Raw genomic sequence first — 27,792 nt, 5'->3', positions numbered from 1 at the left:
CTCAGTGCACATGTTTTTATTTCTGGATGATATAAAATAATAAACTTAAAAAACACTCTGAACCAAACACTCTAATGGCTCCCCCAAATCAATGTGACCCCTCTTCCCACCCCGATAAATAGAGACTTCTGTCAGTCCACCCACCCACCCCCATAACCCCCTTTGCTATAGACATACTCTGGGTATATATTACTCTACTCGGCAATAGACATCTCCCGAAAATAGAATTGCACCCTCACCACCTGACTCTACCTGGGCCCCATGTTCCTGGGAACCCCACCCTCCTCAGTTCAGACCACCCGCCACTGCAGCACGCTGGTGTCCTTGCCCCCCGTGGTCAGGGCCATACTGTCATCCCACAAGAAGGCCACATTTGTCACATGGCTGCTGTGTCCACCATATTTGTGGCTGAGGGCCTGTGATAGGGAAAGAAGGAAAGAAAAGGAGGTCACCTGTCTTGTTCACTGCTGTATTCCCTGTGCCCAGGCATATAGTAGGTACTCAATGAATATTTCTTGAGTTAACAGGATAAAAGAACCAAAGATTTCATAATGCAGGTGCTCAGAGCTTTAGCACGACAGACTCAGAAATTTATCAAGTTTCAAGTTAAGAAAGGCCCTTGGGATCAAGTCACTGCCCTCTTTGTATAGATGGGAAACTGAGATCCGCAAAGGGTTGCTTGGTACCTCCACCCTGCCAGCCCCCACAGGGACTCACTCGAGGCTGACAGCAGGGGTAGCTGAACAGGTGGACTTTGCCAAAGTCATCAGCTGAAGCCAGCAACTTCCCATCATGGGAGCGGGCCACAGCATTGATGTCAGTACCATCTGCTCCCTCGGACCAGATCCCTGTGGACAAGATTGGGGGTGGGTGGTGATGGTAAGATGTCAGTTGGGGCCAGGAAACCCCAAGGCAAGCAGGCCCCAGCTGCAGCCTCCCTGCCTTCCTCTCATCTAGCCTGTCTCTAGCCAGGGATGAGAGTTGGAATAATCTTTTGGAAATATGTATCTGACCCTATCTTCCATCATTCAAAACCTTCTCATGGGGAATTCCCTGGTGATCCAGTGGTTAGGACTCCATGCTGTCACTGCCAAGGGCCTGAGTTCAAGCCCTGGTTGGGGAACAAAGATTCCATAAGCCACACAACGTGGCCAAAACAAAACAAAAACCCTTCTGTGCTCCCCTCACCAGTGCTTCCCTTGAACTCTGAAATGATTTAGCCATCCTGCCTTTTTGCATTTCTCCAAATAGCAAGCTTTGTCACCTCTGCACTTTTCCACATGGCTATTGGAGACGGCAATGGCAACCCACTCCAGTACTCTTGCCTGGAAAATCCCATGGACAGAGGAGCCTGGTAGGCTGCAGTCCATGGGGTCTCGAAGAGTCGGACACGACTGAGCAACTTCACTTTCACTTTTCACTTTCATTCACTGGAGAAGGAAATGTCAACCCACTCCAGTATTCTTGCCTGGAGAATCCCAGGGACGGTGGAGCCTGGTGCGCTGCCGTCTGTGGGGTCGCACAGAGTCGGACACGACTGAAGCGACTTAGTAGTAATAGTATTATTCCCTTTGCCTAGAGACTGCTTTCCTTCTTCACCACACTGGAATGTAACTCCTCATCCTGCAGGGCCCAGTTTGGATGTCTCTTCCTCCAGGAAGTCCTCCCTGACTCCCTCCTAGACTGGGGCCAGATGTCCTCTCTGGAGTTCCTTGCCTCCACCTGATCTATTCTGGGTTGTCTGGGGACAGGTTTGTCTTGTCCACTGGATTGTGAGACCCACGATGGCAAGGCCAGGGCTGTTGTGGTCACCACTGGGTCTCGGCACTGCCCAGCTGTGCAGACAGGTGCTCAGGGAGTATGTGTTGAGTACATTAATGCCTGAATGAACTCATGACTGGGACACAGGCCGTGCAAATCTCTCTGGGCCAGGCGCCACCCCTCATTTGTTCTCATTTCGTTACAGCTCCAAGGGACCTGAGCAGTCATCTCACCCTCCTCTTTCCTCTGACACAAACATGGCTGCTCACATGGGTAAAGGAATGAGTTTCCCAGCCTGGTAATAAGAGGCCGCAAAAACCACCAGTCAGGGATATTTCTCAGAACTCCTGTCCTCAGCAAGACTCTGTCCATTCCACAACTTACCAAACACCCCAAACCCTAAGACACAAGTAGCCGTGGCCCATTCCACGTTCCTCACAGTTTCGGCAGTAGTGATCTGCTTACAGGTAGATGAATCCCCTGGGGCAGAAAACAGAGGAGAGATGTTCAGAGCATAAAGAACTAGTGACAACACACCCATTTCACAGACAGTGGACACTGAGGTCCGAGACAGGAGGTTAAGGTCCCAGGGCTTATTCTAAGTCTTCAGACTGGCTGAGGGGACTAGATCCTGGATGGTGATGCTCTACCCCAAGGCCAGAGCAAGGGTATCTGCATAGAAACCTGTACCTAACCCATCCAACCAGGGAGGGGAGGAATTGGTTAAAAGCTGGGTCCACCAAGGAGGAAACCAGAAGTCAGGAGACCAGCCCAACAGATCAGCCCCTGAATACACCAGCCAGAGGTGAGGGACTTGAATGCCCTGGCTTTTCTGCCAGAACCTGGGGAAGGCTATGCAAATCACACATGCGCTGTAGAGAGGCTGAGGGAGGCGTGCCTTTGGGTTTCAGCGAACTCACAGTACAGAATCTCGTAGTCCCCAGAGTTGGTGACAAAGCAGCTGCTGTCCTGGGCCCAATCCAGGTGGGTGATAAAACTGGAATGGCCCTGCGGGGGAGGGAAGAGGTGGGGTTAGAGCTGGAGAGGGCAGGATCCGCCCAGGATGGGGGGAAGGCTAAATACAGAGGTAGGGTGAAAACACAAGGGGTCTAGAGGAAGGATACACAAGCCTTTGGAGTGTGGGGCCAGACTACCACGGGCAGGGGCAGACCGTGATGGGCAGGGGGGCAGGGGCAGACCGTGATGGGCAGGGCTAGACAAAGAGGGCTTCGAACACAGGAGAGTTTAGAACAAGTGGGCCGAGCTAGACACAGAGGGGGCGGGCTTTGAATGCAAGGGGCTGGGCTATAACACAGAGGGTGTGTTTAGAATGTGAGGGGCGGGGCTACACGAAGGGGCGGGCTTAGAATGTGAGGGGCGGGGCTACACAAAGGGCGGGCTTAAAACACAGGAGAGGGTAAATGCGTGTGTGCCCGGCTAAGACTCCTAGACGTAATCAGGGCAGTCAGTTGAGTGTTGAAGCTGTGCTCCCTTGAGGTAGAAAACTGGTTAATCCTGCACCCCCCGAACGGGGTGGCGGCGCGGGCTGGGGGCCACGGCCCACTCACCGAGCACTTGCCCAGGCGGCTGACCTTGCGGCCGCCTTGGTCCACCGTGTACACGTACACCAAGTTGTCGTGGGAGCCCACGGCCAGGTACGCCCCGTCTGGGGGAGGGGGAGGGGGCTATGAGGAAGCACCCAGGTTCTACCCCTCCTCTCTCAGATTCAGCCCCCCCACTATCCCAGACAACTCAGTAGTCCCGAGCTCCATCCCTACCACAGTCCTGGCCCCACCCCTAGGCCAGCGCCACACAGGCTCCAACCCTTCCTCCTGCCTGTAAATCAGCTTTTCGGTTCCCGGGCCCTGCCTCTCCAGCGTCCCCAGTCGCGTTCCTTACCCGGAGAGAAGCTGACCACTGAGATCTGTTCATTCCCATCGGTATGGATGGCCACCAGGTCATGGGTCTCCGTGTCCAGCAGCAGCCATCTTTAAGGAGAAGGCGTGGTGGGGGGAGGAGGGGTGAGCTGATCTGGGAGAGAGGGGTGGCAATCTGGGGCTTTGAGGGAGGGACCGCATTAAGATGTGGGAGAAAGCGGACTCTCAAAGAAGAATGATGGGAGATCAAGTCCTGGCAACCACTTGGGACCTAATTATCGTTCTCTGTAGGCTTTGGGGCAGTAGGGAAGGAGGGGGGGATCAAGGGATAGTTCCTGGGGGGAGCACAGAAGCCCACCCCAAATGCCCGTCAGTGTTACCTGCCAGTCACTGTGCCGATGGCCAGGACAGAGCCACTGGGGTGGAAGCCGGCAGAGCGGGCAGGATCCTGAGGAGGGAGAGAAGAACCGGGGCTGGAAGCTGGGGTCCCCATCCATCTGGCCCACCTTCCCGGCCTCGGAGCCTGCCTAAGGGCTCTCACTTCCCTCTGCTGCCCTCTGGTAACCCCCTGCCGCAGACACTCAGAAAACACTCTCCTGCCCTTTAACATGTTGGCTCGAACAGAAAACATTCCTCCTCACTGTGGACTCTGGATCCTTTATCACTCCTGTTCTAAATTCCCACACTTTTATTCACCCAAGATGATCTCCTTAGGGACTTTTCTAGACATGAGATTGCTGGGATCAAGACTGTCCACGTTTCTAAGACTTTTGATACATCGTGTCAATCTGCTTGCTATAAAATTTATCAGCGTATCACCAGGTGTGTCTGAGTGCCTGTTTCCCCGCATCTTTATCTAATCTCCAGCAAAAAAATATTTAATTGGGGTGTGGGTATGGGGGGGATTTGGTTGATTTACAGGCAACAGAAGAATCAGACCTGGGTTCAAACAGTGGCTCTGATACTTCCTAGTGATGTGACATCAAATAGGTTTCTCCACCTTGGCCTTGGTTGTCTCAAATGGAGAACATAAGCACACACACTTCCCAGGACTGTTATAGGCAAGGTGTAAAGCCCTGAGAATGGTAAGCAAGATGGCCCACAGGAAGCACTCAATAAAGGTCAGCTATGATCGTAATTACACTTGTTGATGGGCAAGTGATTTTACCTTTCTGGGCCTGTTTCCAAGTGAGGATCCATCATTCCTACTGCCTTGTGGAGGTTGGGGGCGGAAGCAGTTAAAAAGATGATGTTATCTGCCAGCCTGGATGGGAGCTAGGTTTGGGGGAGATTGGATACATGGATACGTATGGCTGAGTCCCTTCACTGTTCACCTGAATCTACCACAACATTGTTAACTGGCTATACCCCAATACAAAGTTAAACATTTTAAGTTAGGGAAAAAAAAAGATGATGTGGGTAAAGTGCTAAGGCAGTTTCAAGAATGGTAGGAAGACTGCCTGAATCAGAGTAACCTAAGGGAGCTTGTTACAATCGGCAGAATCTGGGACCAAACTCAGACTTCTTGAATCAGACTTCCTGTGCTTGGAGCTCACGATTCGATTCTGTGTTTCTGACATCGCAGGTGGTTCTGATGCCCTGGCTACAGAACTGCTGTGCTGAACATGGAACCTGGCATATAGTAGGCGTTCAGTTAGCAGCCAAGGTGAGGATTATTACATATGGCCCCAGTAATTTCTAGGACACACCATCCCTGACTCCCAGAAGTTGAAAGGCCATCAGGTGTTCCAGGATCACAGGTAACCCTGGATGCCTAGAACAAAACCTCAAAAGGTGGTGTGAAGACTATGACAACTGACTTTCTACTCTCCCATACTGCACAGGCAGGGGAGCTTAGAAACTACATTGCCCAGAAGCCCATGCGGCTAGGGTCAGCTGTGATGTGTCCAACAATCAGTTACACTACCGTGGGCTCTGGAAGACACAAAGTAGAGGCCCCACTCTGCCACTTCCGCTGATCAGTTAGGTTGTGAAAACATTTGCTGTGCAGGTGAGCAGTCACTAGCCTTGAAAGGCAAGGGCACCGAGGATCTGATTTGGTCAGTGCAAATATAGCCAGAATTGAGTCACTCTAGATCTAGCAAGACAGTGCAACAGAACTTTCTACAATGATGGAGATGTTCTGTATCTGCACTTGCCAATTTGGTAGCAACTAGCCACATGTTTTGGCTCAGCAGGTAAAGAATCTGCCTGCAATGCAGGAGACACAGGAGATGCAGGTTCGATCCCTAGGTCGAGAAGATACCCTGGAGAAGGAAATGGCAACCCACTCCAGTATTCTTGGCTGAAGAATTCCATGGACAGGGGAGTTGGACACGACTGAGCAACTGAGCCTGTACACACGCATGCAGTCACATATTTGGAATGTAGTTAGTGCAAAGGAGAAACTGAACCTTTCACTCTTAAATTTAAAGTTGATTTAAGTTTGAATAGCCACATGTACTAGACAGTGTAGCTCTAGAGCCAACACTTGAGTGACCACAGCATCCTGATTTCTGGATCACAGTTATGAGGACAGCATTTTCTTGAACCCAGTGGTTCCTGACTCCCCACCTTCCTGACTATGGAAGAGGCAGCAGCTCCTCAGGCACGTCAGGTCTGGGGTGTTGTTCTAGGCTTCCTTCCAGTCAAGAATTCACTCCCCCCAGCCCTCCCAAGCGAGTTTGTAAGCACCCAATTCCCTGCATTAAATCTCCTTCTGCTGAAAGACACTGGGTGTGGTTCCTGATTGATCCCTGACACATTGAGACAGGTGGTCCTGTTAGAACGGTATATCAAGTCCCCCAGCCCCTTACCTCGATGGTCCTACTCCACAGGGGCTGGTGGGACTCCACACTCCACAGGTGCACCAGCTTATCCTGCCCGCATGTCACGAACTGTGCCCGGCTAGGGTGCGTGGCCAGGCCCCACAGCTCTTCCATGTGGCCCTGGCAGGAAGGACAGATTACAGCATGGAGACCACCGATCCAGATCTTTCCTCCGCATCCCCCACCTCTGATGCCAGAAAGAAGTGCTGGACTAGCCTCAGCAACACACTCTCCCCACAGGTGACCCAGGGACGACGCTTTGCCCAGGGTATCTGAAGGAGGCAATGATTGGGCAGATCCCTGCCCCAGTGGGGGGGCTCCAGGCAAATGTGCCCCCTCCCCTCAGACCTCTGCTTTCCAGTTTGCACAATGAGAAGCAAGAGACGTGGTGCGTAGGAGCTAGATCTTAGGAGTCAGACGGTGCCCAGAAGGCTGCGAGAAACCATGGAGGGTACTCAGCCTGGTAAGTCTGACCACATCTCACTTATTGACTACGGCAGTCACCTGCGCAGGTGACTTCTCCTTGAAGGCTTGGTTTCATCTTCTGTAAAATGGGTCCAATCACTGTATGTGTCTCGTGGCATTCTGCTTACTCAAATTGTGGATGGAAAGTGCAAATACATGGAAGATATATGAGGCTGGTACAAAGTGCTCATCAAATGAAAGTGGCTGACTATTATTAGTAATAATAACATATCCTATTAATATATTATTAAAATAATTAACTATGATAATCAACAGAACTATAATTATTGATAGCAGCATAATGATTAATGCTAAATAATACAATTCTAGTAATACACTAATCATATATAACTTGGGAATTCCCTGGTGGTCCAGTGGTTAGGACTCTGCTTTCACTGCTCAAGGGCACAGGTTCAATCCCTGGTTGGGGAATTAAGATCCCACAAGTGGCCCAGTGTGGCCAAAAGAATAAAAAAATTAAAAATATGTATAATTAATATTGTAGAACAGTGATGCTATTATTAGGGGTCTACCCCACTCCAGTACTCTTGCCTGGAAAATCCCATGGACGGAGGAGCCTGGTGGGCTGCAGTCCATGGGGTTGCTAAGAGTCGGACACGACTGAACGACTTCACTTTCACTTTTCACTTTCATGCATTGGAGAAGGAAATGGCAACCCACTCCAGTGTTCTTGCCTGGAGAATCCCAGGGACAGGGGAGCCTGGTGGGCTGCCGTCTATGGGGTCGCACAGAGTCGGACACGACTGAAGTGACTTAGCGGCAACAAGGTCCATTCTGGCCTTGGGACACCTAAGAAATCCCTCTAGCCCTTGTTTTTCTTCATCTTCTTCACACACATGTGTGTGTGTTCAGTCACTCAGTCATGTCCAGCTCTTTTTGACCCCATGGACTCTAGACTGCCAGGCTCCTCTGTCCATGGGATTTCCGAGGCAAGAATACTGGAGTGGGTTGTCATTTCCTTCTCCAGAGGATCTATCTTCCTGAACCAGGAATTGAACCCATGTCTCCTGTGATGCAGGCAGATTCTTTACTACTGGGCCACTGGGAAAGCCCCTAAGAGCCAGAAGGGGGAATCTAAACTCAGTTGCATGGATCTCAGCCACCTTGTAAGAGGGAAAATGCATGTTGGGAATGAAGGAAGGGGAAAACCACTGAATAAGGAACAATTTTTGTTTTTCTCTTTTTGGCCATGCCATGCAGCATGGGGGATCTTAGTTCCCAGACCAGGGATCGAACCTGTCCATGCCCTCTACAATGGAAGGTGAGAGTCTTAACCACTGGACCACTAGGGCAGTCCCAGCAAGGAGCAGTTTTGGCCAAGATTCTTTGAGCACTTACTCTGTGCCAGGCATCATTCAAAATGCTGTATATGAATGGACTCACGGAATCCTTATAAAACCCTGTGAGATCAGTTGTGTTACTCTCTCATTGCATAAAGGCACAGAGAAGTTACTCATTGGCCTCATATCACACAGCGAGTGAGCGACAGGGTTCTTTCACTCCCAGGCAGTCACTCCCCAGAATTCATATGCTAAGCCATCCTTCTAGACCATCACTTGGTAGGTGGGCTCTTTAAACTGGATGTGGGGTAGGGTTGTGGCCTACCAGGAGGGAGGTGTGGGCGTCTGAGCAGACTCCAGAGGACATTCCTAGAGCCCTGGAGCCCGAGACATGCAAGGTGTGTGGCAGGTGGGACAACCTGCCAGGGTACTTACAGAAACAGTACACCGCCCTGACCAGCAGGGGGCAGTATAGCTGGAGCAAGGTCCTGGGAAGCCCCTGCCGTGCAACCAGTTAACCCACTGCTGGGCCATGGGGTGTTCTGGGGCAGGAATTCTAGGGCAGGGGTGGGGTTATAGGTCACAAGCAGGTAAAAGGAAGGTAAGAGGTGTTAACTAGGCCAGAGGATAAGGAATGGGGCAGAGAGGTGAGGAGAAATGGGAGTAGTAAGAGAGAAGTGAATGGTGCAGAGGAGAGAAGAGAGGCGTGTAGAGACGGAGCGGGGCAGGTGCAGAAGAGATGCTCACCTGGACCAGCAGCGAGAAGCCGGTGTGGACAGAGCCCTGCAGGATGGAGTTGCGGGTGGTCCCCACGTACAGCGTGTCTCCCCGGCCCTCTGCCACGGTGCGCACGGGGCCGAAGTCCTCAGGGACCTGGGTGTGGGGGGAGGGGTGGGCAGATGAGTTTAGGACACATGTAGAGGTGGGGGGTGAGATGGCTGGATAGCACCAACGATTCAATGGACATGAACTTGGGTAACTCCAGGAGATAGTGACGGACAGAGAGGCCTGGCATGCTGCAGTCCATGGGGTCACAAAGAGTCGGACGCAACTTAGGGACTGAACAGCAACAACAGACGTGAGGGCAGGGTGGGGATGGGGGAGACAGGCTGGGAGAACAGGGTCTAGTGTTAGGAGCCCTGGGGGGGTGATGGGAGATCCCCTCACCCTTGTATGAGCCTCTCCCCCTCCTCACCTCCACCTCCTGCAGCTTGCTGTAGTCAGAACCCCAGAGGACAACCCGCCGATCGCGGCCCCCTCCGGACACCAGCGTCCCGTCCCGCAGGGCGCAGAGCCCAAACACGCCGCCATCGTGGGCACCCAGCACTGCCTGTGTGATTCGGTTCCCTCCTGCAGGGTGGCCAGGGGCAGGGGTCAGCATGCAGAAGCTGCCCCACACTGACCCCAGAAAACACCTCAAACTCTCACTCCCACATCCAGCCATTCACTCACCTCTTCTTCTACCTACCTTCCCATCTACCCAACCACCCTACCATCCATTAATAAGCCATCTGGAAAGATAGTGTATTCATTTACTCATTCTTCTATTCACTGAGTAGGACATCCCCTACATTCATTCACTGCCTTATTCATTCATTCCTTTGGAACAAACCATCTTTCCATCCATCTAACCTGGGTTAATCCATTCATTTACAGTTCAAACTTGATCACTACCATGGGGTTTGCAGAGGACCAGGGAAGGGAATACGTGAAGATTTCATGCAGGTGGGGATAGAGCTGAACCTTGATGGAGGCATTAGACTTGGTCAAGTAAGGATTTAACCTGTTGTATCATACCCAGGGCTTCCCAGGTGGTGCTAGAACCTTGCCTGCCAGTGCAGGAGACGTAGGATAAGTGGACTGGATCCCTGGGTTGGGAAGATTCCTTGGAGGAGGGCATGGCAACCCACTCTAGTATTCTTGCCTGGAGAATCCCATGGACAGAGGAGCCTGGCAGGCTACAGCCTATTGGGTCGCACAGAGTTGGACACGACTGAAGCGACTTAGCACGCACGCACGCACATCATACATTCCAGCAGGGTCTGAGGAAGGAAGGCACAGCCAAAGGGAGTCAGGGAGGACTGGGTTGGGGACCAAACGGTGGGGTAACACTGACCTTTGCCCCAGACATAGAGGTTCCCCCCAGAGTCTCCGGTGACCACATCGCCACCCTCCAAAAAGGTCACACACAGCACGTACTTCGGTTTCTCGTATTTCTAAGGTGGGGGAGAAGGGGATGGTGTCAGAGGGTCACTGAAGCCGGGTGGCCTCCCCGAGCTCACCCACCAGCCAGGACCACGGTCCAGGGGATGTCCTCCCTGCTTCTAGGTGCGGCCCTGTGAGGAGCATCCTTGTCTCCAGTGCACACCCGCGGAGTGTCACGTCGCCTAGAGTTTCTGACCCCACTGTCTCCCTTCTCCACCCCAGATTCCCTTCCTCCCTCCTCTCATCTTGACTTCTGTCCCAGTCTCTGTCCTCAGTTTCCCCTGCTGTCTTCCCCTCTCTGCCCCACCCCTCTCCCTCTCCTTCCCTCCCCCACAACCCCTGTCTGCCCCTAGGTCCCTTTCCCTGCCCTGCCCCACCTTCTTCTCAATATCTCCATTTCACCTCCATCTGAGTCTGGTATTCTCAGGGCCTCCTCTGTTGGGGTGGAAGACCCAACTCTCACCAAAGGTGGGCCTCTGGTTCCTGCTGTTTTTCTCTCTCTCCCGGTCACCAGGCTCCAACCTCTCTATTTATCCAGAGTATCAACAACCACAGCAACCCATTTACCCAGCATCCACTATCTGCTAGGAGCTGCTGTACTCGTCATCCCATTGAATCCTCACAACTTGAAAGAGTTGAGGAGGACCATCCCCTGGTATGAATAAGGGAACTGAGGCCCCAGCAGGCAATATCTCAGCATCCCTACACATTCCAGCCTCTTCTGGGGTGTCCCTGCCAGCCTCCCTCAGGGCCAGCCAGTCCCGGGACCCCTGGCACTCACCTCAAAGAGGCCCTGCCGCTTGCTCAGGCTGCCCCCCTCCAGGTTCCAAAAGTAAACGTGGGATTTCCCACAGGTGATGAGCACGGTGGGATCCGTGGGGTGGAAGGTAGCCACGAGCACGGCCTCATTGGAGCACTTTAAGGGGTGGAGGAGATTCAGAATGAGGACCTCAAAGCCACCAGGACCACCACATCCATCTCAGGAAGGACTGCCCTGAATACAGCCATGTGGGTTGTGTACTGCACAACTGACTTGCCTGTATCTCTCCTATACAGGCAAGCTAAAGCACAGGAAGCAGGGCCAGTCAGTGAAGCTTTATTGCCTTCTTCACCAATCTAATGGCAGACACGTGGAGAGCCTTTACTTTGCACCAAGCTCCGTGCCAAGCCCTTTACATCCATCAACTCATTTAACCCCACAGCACCCTGTGAGGTAAAGCTCATTAGTACCTCCCATTACAGATGACAAAGTGAAGCTCAGAGAGGGGAAGTCACTTGCCTAAGGACACACAGCCAGACTCCGTCTGGAATCAAGTCACTGGGAGCCCAGGCTCTCAACTACTTCTCCTTCCCCAAACCATGGGCCCTCCATTCCAGGTCTCTTGCCCCCAGCCCAGAATGAGCATGTGACCTTGGGCAAGTAGCTCTCCCCTCTGCCCTCTGCCTCAGGTTCCTCATCTGTAAAACAGGCCACCAGCCAGAGATGCAAGTCAAGGTCTATCTTAGACATCGCAGGGCAACTGAAACAGCAGCCACCTTGTACTGATCCTCCTGTTTGGCCTGGTCTGCCCACCCCATATCCCAACATCAAAGCCAAATTTTCCCTACAGGGGAGATGCTACCATAACTCCCATTTTACAGATGAGGGAACTGAAGCACCGAGAAGGCAAGCCACTTGCCTGAAGTCACACTGCTAGCAAATGGAAAAGCCAGGACTTGGAGGTGAGTCTGACTCTGGACTCATGAACACTGAGATCTGGCCACCAGAGAGGGACCCCAAGGAATGAGGATTGAAAAAAAAAAGGGGGTTACTTCACCTTGACATCCACCACCTTGGTCTCCTTGGCCCAGTCCCACACGGAGAGCACGTGATCGTTGGATTCATCTACTGCACACAGGAGGTTGCCCCCATTCTAGGAAGAGGAGAGAGGATGGGGAAGGGGCAGACAGCTCTGGGTCTACCCTCCCTCCCCGCCCCCAACACCAATACCTTGCCCACTGGCGCATTAGCCACTCAGGCCTGTTTAAAGATTTTCGAAGGCCCTGGCCCAAGGCATATGGAACACATTAAAATACACTCTCCATCCAGGGCCACACACATTTTAAAGGCTGTTTATAGTTTTCCTTTTGAAATGACTAGTCCCTAAGAAATTCATCTAATTTCCCCTCAGCTATAATTTCTCTGCAACCAGCACGCCCTCAGGAATTCTTACTAAGAACATCTAACCTGCCTCTTTATCTGTAATGACTTGTATGACTATGAAGTTAAACAACTATAAAGTTGGGACAATGTTGCTGTTTTATATCTTTAGTTAGGCATAGGTTAGTTTTGATTTTGCAGAGTTTTTCTTTCTCCCAGACGCTGGCAAAAAATTGCTTTATTTCTCCAAAGGTCTCAGAAAACCTGTAGGTAGGTGGGAGGACCAGTTGTTTTTTATTTCCTGATTCGCTGCAGCCACTGCTTTGGTGAAATGCGATAAAAATGTAAAATATGATTTTAGGAAAAAACCACCAATCACGCACTTGGATGCTGTGGGAATGTCAAATTGCTCTACAAATCCCTAAAGCCTTACTCTTTGATTTCTGTGCTTACCACCCCCATACATATCTGCCAACACCCATGTTCCGGATGGTACTAGGAGCAGGGCTGCGCTAGACACAGGGCTTTAAATGCCTACAGATAAGGATCCTTCCAGAATGAAAGGTGGTGTGAAAAACAATGCAAAAAGCATTACCTGATCTACAAAGGATCATTGAGAAGTCTGTCTGGGGGCAGACATGTTGTTTTACTGTTGTTAGTTGCTAAGCTGCGTCTGACTCTTGCGACCCCATAGACTGTAGCCTGCAGGCCCCTCGGCCCATGGGCTTTTGCAGGCAAGAATAGTGGGGCAGGTTGACCATCTCCCCCTCCAGGGGACCTTCCTGACTCAGGGATCAAACCCACGTCTACCCACATAGGCCAGCGAATTCTTTACAGTTGAGCCACCAGAGCAGGCCGGTGAGGCTGCAACTGTGGGCACCCAGCCTGGAAGGTCAGAAGGGCCGGGAGTTTGGCCGGGGGCGTGTCCAGCACCTGTGATGTCACGATGAAGGCGTGGCCTCCAACTCAAAGGGGAACAAGGGGCAGGAGAGGGCCCAGGGCCAGGCTTGCACAGGACTTACAGATTTGGAAAAGCCCACACAGCACACAGCTCTGTCAAACACCCCCAGGCCCAGCACGTGTAAGGTGGAGAGGGAAACCGAGTCCCAGATGCGCACGTGGGGCGGCAGCGGCTGCAGGAAGGAGAGAGGCCAGTTACCTGGGGGGCCTGACTCCCTCACCCCCACCCCAACCCCGCACCCACAACTCCATCCCAGCCTCCAGGTCCTGCCCCCTCCACTCTGTTACCTTCCCCTCCTTAGTGGTGCCCGCCACCTGTCCAGTGGCGATGGTGACCATATCAGGGTGGACAGCCAGGCTGAGGAGAGAAGCGCAGGTGGAGGGGACTCAGGGAGTGAGGCGGGGGGGCAGGGATGACAGCAGCCCAGAACCCCTCCAGCAGCAGCCACAGTTATGATGCCTGATTATTCATTCCACGGGTTGGTTCAATGAGTTATTTTTAATCCAACAGTCCCCAATGTTTTTGGCCCCAGAGACCAGTTTCGTGGAAGAAAATGATTCTTCAGATGGGGAAGAGGGAGATGGTTTGGGGATAATTCAAGCGCACTACAGGTGTTGTGCACTTTATTTCTATTATTATTACATCAGATCCATCTCAGATCATCAGGGATTAGATCCTGGAGGTTGGGGACCCCTGAGTTAGTCAATGAACATTGATTTAATTCTTCAGTAACAATTAGGGAACACTCTCTGGGTACCCTGGCTCAGAAGCAAGACTCAGACCTCTGGTCTCTAACTCAGGGGCCCACAGGGCTCAAGCCTGAACCACAAATGGCCAAGAGAACACACCCATCGAAAGGGTGGCTGCCACCACGGGATTCCAACACACTGTGTCTGGTGTGCCTGCTTGAAGTTTTCAAAAGAAGTGAAAAATCCAGGTATCGGAGTGAATTCACCGACATCTGAAGTACTGATAGTTAATCCACGATGTTTTTCCCCCTGAATTCTGCCTGAATTCAGGCCAAGTGAAGACCTGGCCCCCCGCCTCCCCCTTGATGCCCTGTGCGGGAGATATTTGGCATCCTCCGCCCTGGCCTCACCACTTGATGTCATCGTTGTGTCCCAGGTAATGCCGCTGCCTCTGCTCCTCCACACTGTACAGAACGGCCACGGAGGCCACGAAGTACACTATCTCCCCCGTGGGCAGCAGGTAAAGGTTGGCTCTGCAGTCTCGGCCACGGTAACCATAGCTAGAGATGCCCCGCGGCCGGTTAAGGAGTGTCTTCTGCATCGTAGCTGTTGGTTGACTCCCAGATGAAGGTCATGGGAGATAGGTTTTCCTGTTTCCACTCTTACTGTGTAGGAGGTTGAATAACAGCCCCCGCAAATATGTCTACTGTAGGACTTCCTTGGAAGTCCAGTGGTTAAGACTCTGACCTTCCGATGCAGGGGACGCGGGTTCAATCCCTGGTGAGGGAACTAACGTCCCACATGCCGCCCAGCCAAATAATGAAGGAAAAAAAAGTGTCCACCAAAATATTACCACCTGGAAACTGAGAATGTGACCTTACTTGGAGAAGGAGTCTTTGCAGATGTAATTAAGGATCTCGAGATGAGATCATCCTGGATTATCTGGCTGGGCCGTCTAATTCCAGTAACAAATGTCCTTGTAAGAGCCAGAGAACAAAGAGACACTGACACTGGGTGGGATAAGGCAGTGTAAGACTGGAGTGATGGAAGAACCGAAAGGCTTGTTAGCAACCACCAAAAGCTAGCAGCCAGGGAAGAAGTCCCCCAGAACCTCCAGAGGGACCATGGCCCTGCTGACACCTTGATTGGGGATTTCTGGTCTCCAGAACTGTGAGATTTTTCTGTTGTTTTAAGCCACTAAGTTTGTGGGCATTTGTTAAGAGCAGCCACAGGAAAGTAATCTGTCTACTCTTCTTCCCCAGAGGGATCCTGTTAAAACCTATTATCACTAAGTCACTTTACATGTGTCCCCTGCTCAGGCTCTCTACTCAGCTCCTTAGAGAGGCCTTCTCAGCCTCTCCCAAATAGTTCTGAGATATTTAAAACTGCAAACCGGAATTCCCTGACGGGTTAGTGGTTAGGAGTCAGCACTTTTGCTTCCGGGGCCCAGGTTCAATCCCTGTTTGGGGAACTAAGATCCTACAAGTCTCGTAGCATGACCAAAAAAACGCTGCAAACTCAAGACTTCTTGGCAAGCTAGTGGTTAAGACTTCCCCTTCCAATGCAGGGGGTTCAGGTTTGATCCCTGGTCAGGGAGCTAAGATCCCACATGCCTGAGGTCCAAATAACCAAAATATAAAACAAAAGTAATATTGTAACAAATTCAATAAAGACTTAAAAAAAAAATGGTCCACGTCAAAAAAAAAAAAAAAACTTAAAAAATAAAGAAAACCTATGCACCTCAATGCCCCCATCCGCCTTCCCTATTAATTTTCCTGCAGTACATTCATCAGCATCCCACATGTTCCATTTGTGTTCTTGTTTTTGCCACATCCCACGGCAATTCCCCAACCAGGGATGTAACTTGCGCCCCTTGCATTAGAAGCACAGAGTCTTAACCAGTGGACCACCAGGGAAGTCCATCTGTTTGAATTATTCTGTCTCCCCAACTAGAGTGCCTGCTCCAGGAGGGCATGGCCTCTGTCTTTTCTGTTTACTGATGTACCCCCTGTGCCCAGATGAGGTCCTGGTACACAGTGGACATATGAGTTCAATATTTGTTGAAGGAGTGTGACCCCTCTTCTGTTCAGAACTTTCTGTGGCTCCCCTGTTCCCCTAAGAGAAAGTCCAAGCTCCTCTTGCTGGCCTCGTTTGCCCTCCCCTAGTCTCAGCTTCTGCCCTCTGACACTGGATTTCCCCAAAACACCACAATCATGACCATCACCCGGGTCTTGGCACTAACTGTTCCCTTTGCCTACTACACGCTACCTGCCACCTTTCTCAGCTGTCACATCCTCAGAGCAGGCCTCAGTCTCACTTCATCTGCTGGACTCATCCTACTCATCTGATCAATGTGGTAACTGCACCCAGTCCTTGATGAGACTGTCAACTGCACGGCAGCCAAAACTGGGCTGTTTTGTTCTCTTCTGTAACTCCTCCTCCAGGAAGCCTTCCCTGATGCCCAGGCTGGGTCGGCTGCCCTCTCTGGGTTCCCCCATCTAAGTTGTCCGCTCTAAGTTGTCATTTTCATGGATTCTGTCCCCACACTGGATTATAAGCCCAGGAATGCAGGTTGTACTAATTTGGGGACTGCTGGACTCCAGTCCTTAGTCCCAGAATGTTTGCGAAACATCTGAATGGATGTCAATATGCCTATCCCGACCCCATAGAAACTGCTTCACCCTGCAGCCATTTTAGGGCTGGGGAATGAGGCCCACATGGACTTTTGTTGTCTCAGCTGCTTTTCTCCTGATGCTCACTTATCAAGCCAAGCCTGGCATGACAGCATGGTATTCTTCAATTCCTGTGAATATTTCCAGCTGCCTTAAAGAGGTTCCAGGCTCCAACTATTCCTGCCTCTTCCAGAGAAAACAGCAAGGCCAAGAGAGGACAGGGAGTGGATCCCCAGGATACTAACCCCAAACCTCAGTTTGTGTTTTGGAAAAAGCTTAGGGCTCAGAGTCAGAGTTCTGGCCTCAGTTCTGCTCTGACTCCCTAGGACAGGGCTGGGACCCCTCTCGTGGCCTCAGTTTTCTCATCTGGAAAGTAAGGGTAATCATTCCCAATCTGCAGGCCTTAGAGGGCTCTTGTAGAACACTGGCTGTAAAAATATATTCTGAACCCTACAAAAGAGAAGGATCATATTATTCGATGTATTTATATTGAAAGAACTGAACAGTGCCTGCTGCTGCTGCTAAGTCACTTCAGTGGTGTTCGACTGTGCGACCCCATAGATGGCAGTCCGCTAGGCTCCCCCGTCCCTGGGATTCTCCAGGCAAGAACATTGGAGTGGGTTGCCATTTCCTTCTCCAATGCGTGAAAGTGAAGTCGCGCAGTCGTGTCCAACTCTTCTCGACCCCATGGACTGCAGCCTACCAGGCTTCTCCATCCATGGGATTTTCCAGGCAAGAGTACTAGAGTGGGGTGCCATTGCCTTCTTCGAACAGTGCCTAGCATACAATAAGCGCTCAATAGGGACTTCCCTGGCAGTCAAGTGGTTAAGACTCCACATGTCCAATGCAGGGAATGTGTGTTCAATCCCTGGTCAGGGAACGAAGATCCCACGTGCCATGTGGCATGGTCAGTACGTGCTCAACAGTGATTAGTCATTATTTTGATCAATCTCTGTTTATCTGGCACATATTATAAGCACATTGTTTCACAGTCTTATGAATCCGAGATCATGACACCCACTTTTCAGAGGAGGCTAATCAGGCACAGAATGGCAAGGTGATTCATCCAGGGTCACAAAGCCAGCCAGAGGCTGGGCTGGCATTTCACCCTATTTCTGCCAGGCTCCAAAGACAGAGTTCTTAACCAATGCCAACTTCTTTCATTTCTCACATTCACCAAACTCACTCTGGCCACAGAGCCCTTGGACCTGCCGTGCCTTCTGTTCTTCCTATGAAAGTGAAGTGAAACTGTTACTCACTTAGTTGTGTCTGACTCTGTGACCCCATGGACTACAGCCCACACGGCTCCTCTGTCCATGGAATTCTCCAGGCAAGAATACTTGAGTGGGTAACCATTCCTGGGGATCTTCCCGACCCAGGGATCAAACTCAGGTCTCCTGCGCTGCAGGCAGATTCTTTACCATCTGAGCCACCAGAGATGGCTGGCCCCTAAATGTTCAATTCTCAGCTCAAATGCCCCCTCCTCAGAGAAACCCAGTTACTCCTCTTACTTGAGCTTAGGTTACTGTATGACCAGCATTTATTACTTAGCTGAAATTATCTTATTTGTTGACTCACTGGCCTCAGTCTCCCCCACTTTAGAAGGGAGCTCAGGGAACCTAGCCTGTGTGTAGAAGAGAATCTGATAGATGGAGGGCACTCAGCAAATGTTTGCTGCTCTAATGAATCATAAAAGTCACGTGAGCTAATCTGCCTCCCTCTGCTCCCTGCAGACTCCAAGCTCTTCCTGATCCCTTAAGTCACAGATGCCTGAGAAGTCCCACTTTCGGTACAAAGACCCTCCCTCTAGCTGCAGTCCCACGGAAGGGCTTCCCTTCCGGATTGGGGAGGTGGGGGGTGGGGGGAGCGGGAGGAAGGGATTAAAGTAAAAGGATACACCCAGTCCAACTTGAATCGGTGCGAAGGCAGCTCAGAGCGTGTGTCCAGGCTGTAGGTGGGGACCAGCTCCTCCGGGATCAGCATGGGTACAGGGCGGCCCCTCAGGAACATTTTCACCGAGCCCTCCTCTGCTAGGATGCATATCCCCAGAGGTCAGGTGCTGACACCAGTCCGCAACCCCGTAACCTCTCCCCTTCTGACTTCACTTTTTATTTTTTTTTCACTTTTTAAATGTTTTTTAAGTAAAAAAGGGAAGGGGTGTGGGGTGGGGATGAGGTCAAAGAGGTTTCCTGACCTCCAGCATTGGCCTCTCACCCCAGCGAGGCCCTCCCATTCTCCCTACTTACCCATGCTGAAGATAACTTCTTTGGTTTTGCTGTCAGGAAAGGATAAAGAAGGAGGGGAAAAAAAGAAAGAAAAGAAAGCCCTAATTAGCAGGCAAGTCAGAAAATGGAAGAAACCACTTCCCCCACCCCACGGCTCTCCCGAGGTCTTTGGTAAGTAATGGGGCGGGGGGGGGGGGGGGGGGGGTTGGGGGCGAGTAAGGAGCTGAGCGCTGCCTCTCTGCAGGCCGTGTGCTTTGCTCGGTTGATCTTGCAGAGCCTAAGACACAGGCCCAGAGAGGCAGTGATCGCCGAAGATCACACAGCACGAAGTGGCAGGGACGCGATCCTGGAAGCGGGGAGTCACAAGGTACCCCTCCCTCCTAAGTCAGCACAGTTCTCCCAACGCTCTCCACCCCCAGTCCCACAGCGCCCCAAACTTCTAACTGAAAGGGAAGAGGTGAGGGTTTAAGGGAAGGGGCGTGTCTCTACACTCCTTTTTGCTGACGGAAAGAGGTGATGCCCGCGGGTCTGGGTCCCCGGAGAAAGGGGAGACCTGGGTCCTGCTAGTGCAAGAAGGAGTGGGGTATGTGCAAGAGGGTCTCACCCAGGTCCAAAGCTACTCATGGCGGCGGCTGGCGGCGCTTCGGGGCCGGGGGTGGAGCCGGGCCCAGCTCCGCCGCTTCCGGCCCTGGGAGGCGCCCGCGCCGCCGCGCCCTGCCCCGCCCTCCACGGAAGACCCCGCAGCCGGAGGTTCGTGTTCCGGGGCTGTGAGGTCCTGACACCAGGCTCTTTTGTCGGGGGAGGGAGAGTGTTTTTTGAGAACACAGACTAGAGGACGTGTCTGCCTGAGTTCCAACCCAAGCTCTGCCAGTTCCCAGTGTTGTGAACAATTTGCCAAACCTCTGCCTCGGTTTCTTCACTTTTCACTTGGGGATAATAAACCTCTCAGGCGATTGTGAGGCTTCAGTTGGTTAATTCATGTAAAGTGCCTTGTGTAGTACCTGGCACATAGCTCTGTGTACGTGTTTGCTATTATTTCAGTGGGGTGAAATGTGTGGGTTTTTGACTCCGGTCCAGCCTTAGTCCACCCCACCCCCCAGCCTTGACCTCGCCCGCCGCATGGGACTCCACACGCAGGTTTTTTCACCGCCCAGACATTCAGTCTGGCCCGGCCTCTGGGAACTTGACCTCGCCCAACATTCTGATAGTCTCACCTCTCCTGAACCTATCCCTGAGTCGACAGCTCCCCATGGAAACTCCTATCGTCTTCAGGTCTGGTCAAGCAAGCAGACCAAGATAACATTCACCCTCAGTCCCTGCAGACCTACTGGGGTCTGTCCACGTCCACCTATGACCACAGTTCAATTCAGTCGCACAGTCGTTTCCGACTCTTTGCGACCCGTGGGCTGCAGCACGCCAGGCTTCCCTGTCCATCACAATTCCCGGAGCTTGCTCAAACTTATGTTCATTGAGTCAGTGATGCCATCTAACCATCTCATCTGTCGTCCCCTTCTCCTCCTATGACCACACCTAACCTTCAAATTCAAACCGCGCCCATTTCCACCTGGCAGCGCCCAGGCTCCCCTCCTCCCAGTTTCTTGCACCGGACACTACTGCACATGATCTCAGCCCGTTGCCCTCACCCCAGGTTCTGATTCTGCCCAGTTTACCCTCTGGCCAAGCCCTCAAATTCCTTTCACGCCGGTTCCTCTGACTACCCCATTTCCTGCAGAAACTCCTCTTAGAGCCCTGACCTGGCTGCCTCCCCGAGACTAAATGCGGACTCTGCCTTTACCTTAGTAGCCACGCCCACAATCCTGGATCCTCCCTAACTTCTACTCGGGCTCTTCCGAGAGACTCTGACCATCCACGCCTCCTACGCGCTAGTCCAGCCTCTAAAGCTTTGACCACGCCCCTCAATGTTGGCTCCGCCTTCTCGTGCCTTTCACTATTACCACTCTGTCTCAAGATTGGTCCCTCCGATCCTCCTGCACCGTTTCCGCTTTCTGAACTAGATGATCATGCTTTAGGTTACTACCTCGTGGCCTGGGGCATCACCCTAATCTCCCCATCGTTTTCCAAGCCTAACTGAGGTTTTGGTCCCACCCTTTGCGGTACGACCCCGCTTTGGACACTTACCCTTCCTTTTTGGCGCTGCAGTTGCTGCTAGAGGATGTGGTGCGGCTGCGGGGATCCTCGCGGCGCACCGAGGCGAGGCGCTCTGGTGACAAGTAGCGCCGGGCACTGCTAATAGAGAGCACACAGTTAGGGTCAGAACCTGCGAAGCCAGCAGGCGAGTGCCGGAGGCGGGCGAGAACTTTACAGGACATTCCCCTGCTGATGTTCAGACACCCGAGTCCATCCCTTTTCATATAAACAGCCTCCGAGGTCTTGGAAGAGGCTGGGGATCCCGACTTCCGCGCCTCACCTGCGCCCAGAGGTCGCCTCCTTTTTGGGGGAGGATGGAGACGTGGCATAGCCGCCCACGCGCCGCGGAGGTCCCGAGCCATTGAGGGGCGTCCTGGTGGGAAGACCTTTCAGGAGCTGACACACTAGATAGATGGAGTTAGAGGACAGAAGAGGATGAGTTTGAAGTACAGGCCCCAGCCCCTACCACCTCACCCCTCTAGTCTAGTGAAGATACCGGAGGCAGTGGTGCCTAGGCGAGGAGGAGCCCGGCCCTTGGGGGTGCCCCGCGCGCGCAGCGCTGCGCCTTGCTCTTCGCATGCCCGCAGGCGACGCAGCGCGTCAGCCAGCGCCGCCTTTAAGACCGCCAGCTCATCTTCTTGCAGCTGAAGCCGCTGCTCCAGCGCCGACACGCGGTCGTCCACCTCCATCCCGCTCGTGCCCGACAAATTGTCATCTGGAAGGCAAGAGATCGCTGGCTGCGAGGGCCACCCAGGAGCTCCAACGCCCAAGGGGAAGTGTCCCTCCCACCTGCCCGGGGCTAAGTCCCGGGCCAGCCACGCCCCTTCATCTCCCGCGACCTGGGGCTGGAACGCCTGGATGTGGGCCAAGAAGAGGGGAAGGAAATCCCCACGGCTCTCAACCCTTGCCCGCACACTCCTCTCTGCCTCAGCGCCCTGGAGGCGTGACCTTAGGGAAGTCCCTTCCTCGCTAACCTTCTAAGAAAGAGTCTACAAATCAAGAGCCTCTCGACTCTGGTTTTAAGATTCTATGACTAAGATGCTAAATACCTATAAGTGATATCAACATCTTAAGGATGACATCAACTTTTTCCGAACGACACCAACATTCTAGAATTGATCCCCAATATCCTCTGACGAATACCGAGATTTTTTATCGCGGGTACTAACATTCCCTGTCTGTTTCTAAGACTTTCCAAGCCAAAAAGGTCTGTGCCTGGTCCCTCTCTGCTTTCTCTCGTCACCGAGGGGTTCGACCCCAGAGCCTACTGCAAGGACAGGCTTTCTGCGGCCCCTGGCGGCAAGTTTGGGAGTTGCAGGCAGCTACTCGAAGACCCGAGATTCGCGCAAGGGATCTGACACCCAAACTAACTTCCCCGACCCAAGCGTCTCTCCTCTGATCCTCTTTTAAAATGTAGCTTCTTCACTCCCATGCCCCTGACTCGGCTCTCCCTCTCTTCTCTAGATGCAGCCAAATAATTCCTCCTGCATCTCCCGCGGTCCTCATTTTCCCAAAGTGGGAGGGGCAGAGTACCAAAGTGGTCCCCCCTCCCCCTTTCGTCCCAGACCACTCATACCCAGACTCATTGCTGGCAAGAACCAAGGAGGCCCTGGCTCCCAGTTCGGTGGAAGTCAAGGTGGTAGCCTTAACAGGAACGGGGCTTGGAAGTAGCACCTGCTATCCCCCGTCCATAGGATGCCCCGCCCGTCCGCTGGGCTCCGCAGTGCAGCCATCGGTCCCTCCCCTCCCTCCCCCACCCCTTGCGGCCCAATCGCTTGCCTGGCCTCGCCTGCCCTGCCCCCCACCCAGCGCCACTCTGGTCGGGTGCCTGGACCTGCATTGGAAGGTGGGGGTTAGGTCTGAGGGAGAGAGCTGTCAGGACTCGGAACTCATAAGAAAGGGAATCTCAGGGGCCTGTTGGCATTGCGTTTTGCAAAAGAGGAAACTAAAAACGGAGGATGGGGGAGAGTACAGAGATCACCGAAGGTCAAACAGCCAATAGAGGAGGTGTAGGAGGGCCTGATCACCTCCTTGTGCCAAGACCCCTCTTACTTACCATTAATAATACTACCCCCAAAAATGAGATTTGTCATAGAGAGCTTACACGTGCAAAACACTTAGCATCTCACCTGGCTCTGGTATGTGCTCAATAAATCCAGAATATAATTAAATGTTATTATGGTACCCACACTGGAGGAGGGCATGGCAACCCACTCCAGTATTCTTGCTGGGAAAATCCCATGGACAGAGGAGCCTGGTGGGCTATGGTCCACGGGGTCGCAAAGAGTTGGACATGACTGAAGTGACTGAGTACATGGTACCCAATGTCCCAGCAACTTTAGTAGCTCTAGTATTGTACCCATTTTAGGAGGCAAGGAGATAGATGGGGATTGAAGCCCAGAGAGATGAAGTTACTTGTACACAGACACACAACCTTTCAGCCCCGGAACAGGTATTTGACCCAGGCTTAGGCACCCTGTCAGCCTGCCTCTCAGAGGGGCTGAGAAGGACAAAAATGAGCATTCTGGTCCCTGACACTGGGGTGTATGCCCAGAGGTAAGCCTCCAAAAGGGAGTTCCTTCTCAGGGCCTCAGAGTGAAGTGGAGGAACTGTTACCTTGCCCCTGCAACCCCCATCCAGGGAGCCAGCTTATTCTGAGGCCTTGACCTACCCACCCACCCCTCACCTACCATGACTCAAGTCCTCTGTCCCCTCCTGCCGGTTCATCCCCCACCTTCAGCTCTTTTGCCAAGAGGCCAGCCCCCATTTCCCACTTCTCCCCTCTGCCTCCAGCTCCCCTCATCTGGGTCTGACACCCACAGTGGCCTTTCTTTTTCATACCCATTTGTCTAGGGAGAAGGGATGAATCCTAATGGGCGGGAGGGGTGGGGCCTGAGGACTTGGGGGGTAGAGTGGAGGCAAAGTCCTCTGGTCATCCTGCCTGGTCCCACACCCAGCCCACAAGCCAACACCCAATTCCACTCTCCCTCAATCGGTCCCTCTGCTGAGGAGAAGGGAGAGGGTCCCGGAGGATTGAGAGGGGATGGAGAGAGCAGAGTTCCACACCTCCAGGCCTTCCCTCCTTCAACCCCAAGATCCTAAAGGCTCTGCTCTCTTCTCTCGGTTCAGCCACCTGGGGAAAAAGGGGAGGGTCGAAGAAGGTAGGGGACTGGGATCAGGGCTTTGGGGATCAGGCACCTTGCTCTGGGGTCAGGGTCCTGCTAGGGGAGAAAGAAGAATCTTCAGCTAGGGGCGAGGATGGGGACTTGGAAGGAGGTTGGGGTAGAAGGAGATAGGTCCTGCCCTGGGCGGGGCCAGGGTCGGAACTGAGGAGGGGTCTCACCGTTGCAATATTGAAGCAGCGAGGACGTGTCGTAGAGGCCGCAGAAGGCCGGGCCGCGCTCCGCCATCGCCCCGCCACATCCACCGCCGGCCCCCCCGGTCCCAGCTCGGGCCCAGTCTCCCCCCCCCAGGCCCTGCCTCCCGTTGCCATAGCAACGCCCTTCGTTCCAGCATCCCCGGCTCGGCCCGCCCGGCATCAGGCGGCCGACGCCGGGCCTGGCACCGGGGTCATCCCCCAGGATGCCCAGAAAGGGGGAGGGGGTCGGGACACCCCCTGCCAGGCCCCCCAACACAATCCTCGGGCCGGGATTGGTTGAGCCGAGATCCCTCTCGGTACTGTCTGGTACCGCCCACAACAGGCGCATATTCTCTCTAGACCCCCTCCTCGCCTGTTCAGGACCAATGAGAGCCTGTCGCGCAGGCCCCCTCCACCAATAGGGATGCAAAAGGATTGGAAGGGGCAGGGCCTTCTCTGCTTTTCAGCCCGAAGCATAGCCCCCGGCTTTTAGAGAAAGGTAGGGTAGAAGAAGACACTCCCACATCCCCCAGATCTTCCTAATCTTTTCCTGGGTTTTCGAGAAGCCTCCTTGCAAGACCAAATCCTGGAGCCTCAAATCCGCCCAGATACCCACAAGCTCCGCCCTGGAACTCTTATTCTAGCTCATTTCTTCGAGCTCTTGTTTATTCTATCTACACCAGCCCTCAAGGCTCTTAGCTCCACCCACCCCCCCCAACCCCGTGGGGGGAGCTAAAGTTCTATTCCCGCCCCCAGAGCTTTTGGCACCGCCTCCTGAGCATCTAGACCCAGCCAACCGATAGGATTGGCTCCGCCCTTGAAGTTTAGAGCCCCCTCTACCCTAAGTCGGTTAGTCCCTCCCTCACCTTTCCTTCCACTTTCCTATTGGCCAGCCCCGGCCCTTAGCTCCTCCCCCACAGGCTTCACCTCCCACCTTATTATCCAGTCCAGGTTTTGACAAAGGCCTAGTTGTGATGCTTGGACGACTGGCGGTGTCAGTCGGAGCTGGCTCCGAAGTTGTGGGGAGAGAAAAGGGAAGAAAACCTGACAATGGATTTAAAGAATACTGAACCACTTTCTCCGAGTCCTTATTGAAAGTCAGCCCCTAGAAATGACCCAGACCATGCTATATATCTGGGGGCCAGATATATAGAGACATATGTATGTCAGCCAGCCAGTGCGTGCTCAGTCGTGTCAGATTCTCTGCGACCCCATGGACTGTAGTCCCCACCAATTTCCTCTGTCCATGGAATTTTCCAGGCAAGAATACTGGAATAGGTTGCCATTTCCTTCTCCAAGGGATCTTCATGACCCGGGGATCGAACCCGGGTCTCTTGTGCCTTCTGCATTGGCAGTCTGATTCTTTACCAACTGCCCCACCTGGGAAGTGACCGTAAATCAGAAGAGATTTGCTTCTGGACACAGCCAGGCCTTGAAGCTCAGGGCTTTAGAACCAAATTGACCTGGGTTTGAGTCCTGACTCCACCAGGGTCTGATTGTGACCCTGAGCCTCGGTTTCCACATCTGGAAACAGCAGGGAGGAGGGGAGTGAAGGTTAAATATCGAACCGACTTCTTTTATTCATTAAAAAATGTTTACTGAGTGCCTATCATGTGCCAAGCTCTAAGTGCCAGAGTTTCAGTGATAAGCAAGTCAGCCCCCAGAATTTGCTCTCATGGACCCTGCAGTTTCTGGAGGAGGTAAACCACAAGACACAAAACAAATAGTGTTAATAATAACTAACATTTACCGAGCACTTCCTATGTGCCAAGCACTCAGTTATCTTCACCACAAGCCCTAGTTTCATCACCATTTGATAGATGAAGAAACAGGCACAGAGCTTGTAAGATCATTTCAGGTCCTGGCATTAGAGAGATAAGACAGAGTGATATTGTCAAGGATGGGAGGCTGAAGCTAATTTAGAGAGTGTGGCCAGAGAAAGTCTTTCTGAGAAAGTGACATTTGAGCTGAGATGTGAACGACATGCAGGAAGCAATCACACAGGGGCAGGGGGAAGGGGGGTGACTTTCCAGGCAGCGGGAACATGAAGTACAAAGGTCCCGAGGTAGGCATGAGTTTGGCAACAAGAAGGCTGTTGATGATGGAACTGTGGAGAGCTTCCATGTGAAGAGGAGAGCAGGAGGTAGATGGCATCGGGAGATAATGGGAGCACCAAATCTTGTGGCAGATGTTGGCGGTTTGTCACTGTATCCTCCATGAGGCCCAGGGAGGCCACATTGGTAAATCACACAGGAGGACAGTGTCCGGCACACAGTAGGCACAAGTAAAAGGCAGCAACCCCTGTTCGTGTGCCAGTGAACAACTACTATGTGAGGTCAATAGGGACTTACTTCCCTAAGACTCCACGCTCCAAATGCAGAGGGCCTGGGTTCGATCCCTGGTCAGGGGAGTAGGTCCCACATGCTGCAATTAAGACCCGACACAGCTAGATAAAAATAAATTTTAAAAGATCAATAATAAGTTCCAAGTGATGACTAAAATAGACGTGGGCCATTATCATTCTATGATCACAGCTAATTTTCTTACTGAAGAAACAAAGCAGGAACTCAGATTTCTTGCCTTCCCAACTCCCATTTCTCCCAGCCTCCACCTCCCTAAGCTCAGATTCTAGGAAAGGGGAAATCAGACTCCTACATACAGAATGATATGCAAGGGGTGAAATGTGCAATGTGCTAAAGGCTGTTACTGGAGTGTCCCCAGAGGACGGAGGGAGCCCAAGGGACTTCAAAGCCTGCAGTTGGGGAAGGGGAGGGGAGCCAGGAAGTGAATGAAGGAACCACAGGCAGAGGAGTTTAGGCTGCTGGGCTGTTAGGGGTGGGGTGGGGCGGCGAGGATGACACGCCAAGATGTCAGGATTTCCCTGGTGGTCCAATAGTTAAGACTCTGAACTTCCACTGCAGGGCACATGGGTTTGATCCTTGGTCGGGGAACTAAGATCCCATATGCCTTGCAGTTTAGGGGGAAAAAAAGCCTCTGCTGAAGGTCTGTTATGAGGATCAAGTGAGATACGTGCATGTAAAATGCCCAATATGGTACTTATTAATAAATATGGTACCTATTATTATTATTTGTTAATTAGTAGTAGTAGTTCTGTGGTGCTGGAGAAGACTCTTGAGAATCCCTTGGACAGCAAAGAGATCA

At 52.6% G+C, this 27,792-nt stretch overlaps 1 protein-coding gene across 6 annotated transcripts; it reads right to left on the bottom strand.

The window, feature by feature from the left end:
• EML2 (EMAP like 2) lies at positions 1-24,944 on the bottom strand. Of its 6 annotated transcripts, none has more exons than XM_027515448.1 (22): positions 24,616-24,944; positions 21,769-21,987; positions 21,553-21,676; positions 21,264-21,371; positions 19,146-19,174; positions 18,797-18,926; positions 14,638-14,787; positions 13,826-13,895; positions 13,600-13,710; positions 12,255-12,350; positions 11,219-11,353; positions 10,349-10,448; positions 9,428-9,582; positions 8,980-9,105; positions 6,455-6,586; positions 4,019-4,086; positions 3,661-3,749; positions 3,330-3,427; positions 2,682-2,769; positions 2,146-2,241; positions 718-848; positions 1-416 (listed from the first exon to the last, which is right to left on the bottom strand). In XM_027515448.1, exons 1-22 carry the CDS (start codon positions 24,809-24,811, stop codon positions 291-293), a joined length of 2,577 nt encoding a protein of 858 aa, XP_027371249.1. In that variant the 5' UTR covers positions 24,812-24,944; the 3' UTR covers positions 1-290. The 6 variants fall into 6 exon arrangements, 5 of the variants coding, with proteins under 5 accessions (XP_027371249.1, XP_027371248.1, XP_027371250.1 ...); XM_027515447.1 differs by having other exon boundaries at positions 18,797-18,929; positions 24,616-24,943; XM_027515449.1 differs by lacking the exon at positions 24,616-24,944 and adding an exon at positions 22,849-22,873.
• Positions 24,945-27,792: the final 2,848 nt, after the last annotated feature.

The sequence above is a fragment of the Bos indicus x Bos taurus genome, chromosome 18, assembly GCF_003369695.1.
Source record: "Bos indicus x Bos taurus breed Angus x Brahman F1 hybrid chromosome 18, Bos_hybrid_MaternalHap_v2.0, whole genome shotgun sequence".
NCBI lineage: Eukaryota > Metazoa > Chordata > Mammalia > Artiodactyla > Bovidae > Bos > Bos indicus x Bos taurus.
This window is presented reverse-complemented; position numbering and strand designations above follow the sequence as displayed.

Coding starts and splice junctions, on each gene's coding strand:
- EML2 (XM_027515447.1), bottom strand. CDS start 24,811: ATGCCGGGCGGGCCGAGCCGGGGATGCTGGAACGAAGGGCGTTGCTAT. Junction 11,354..12,254: donor CCAAGGTGGTGGATGTCAAG/GTGAAGTAACCC, acceptor CACCCCTTAAAG/TGCTCCAATGAGGCCGTGCT. Junction 2,242..2,681: donor GGACTACGAGATTCTGTACT/GTGAGTTCGCTG, acceptor TTTCTGCCCCAG/GGGATTCATCTACCTGTAAG.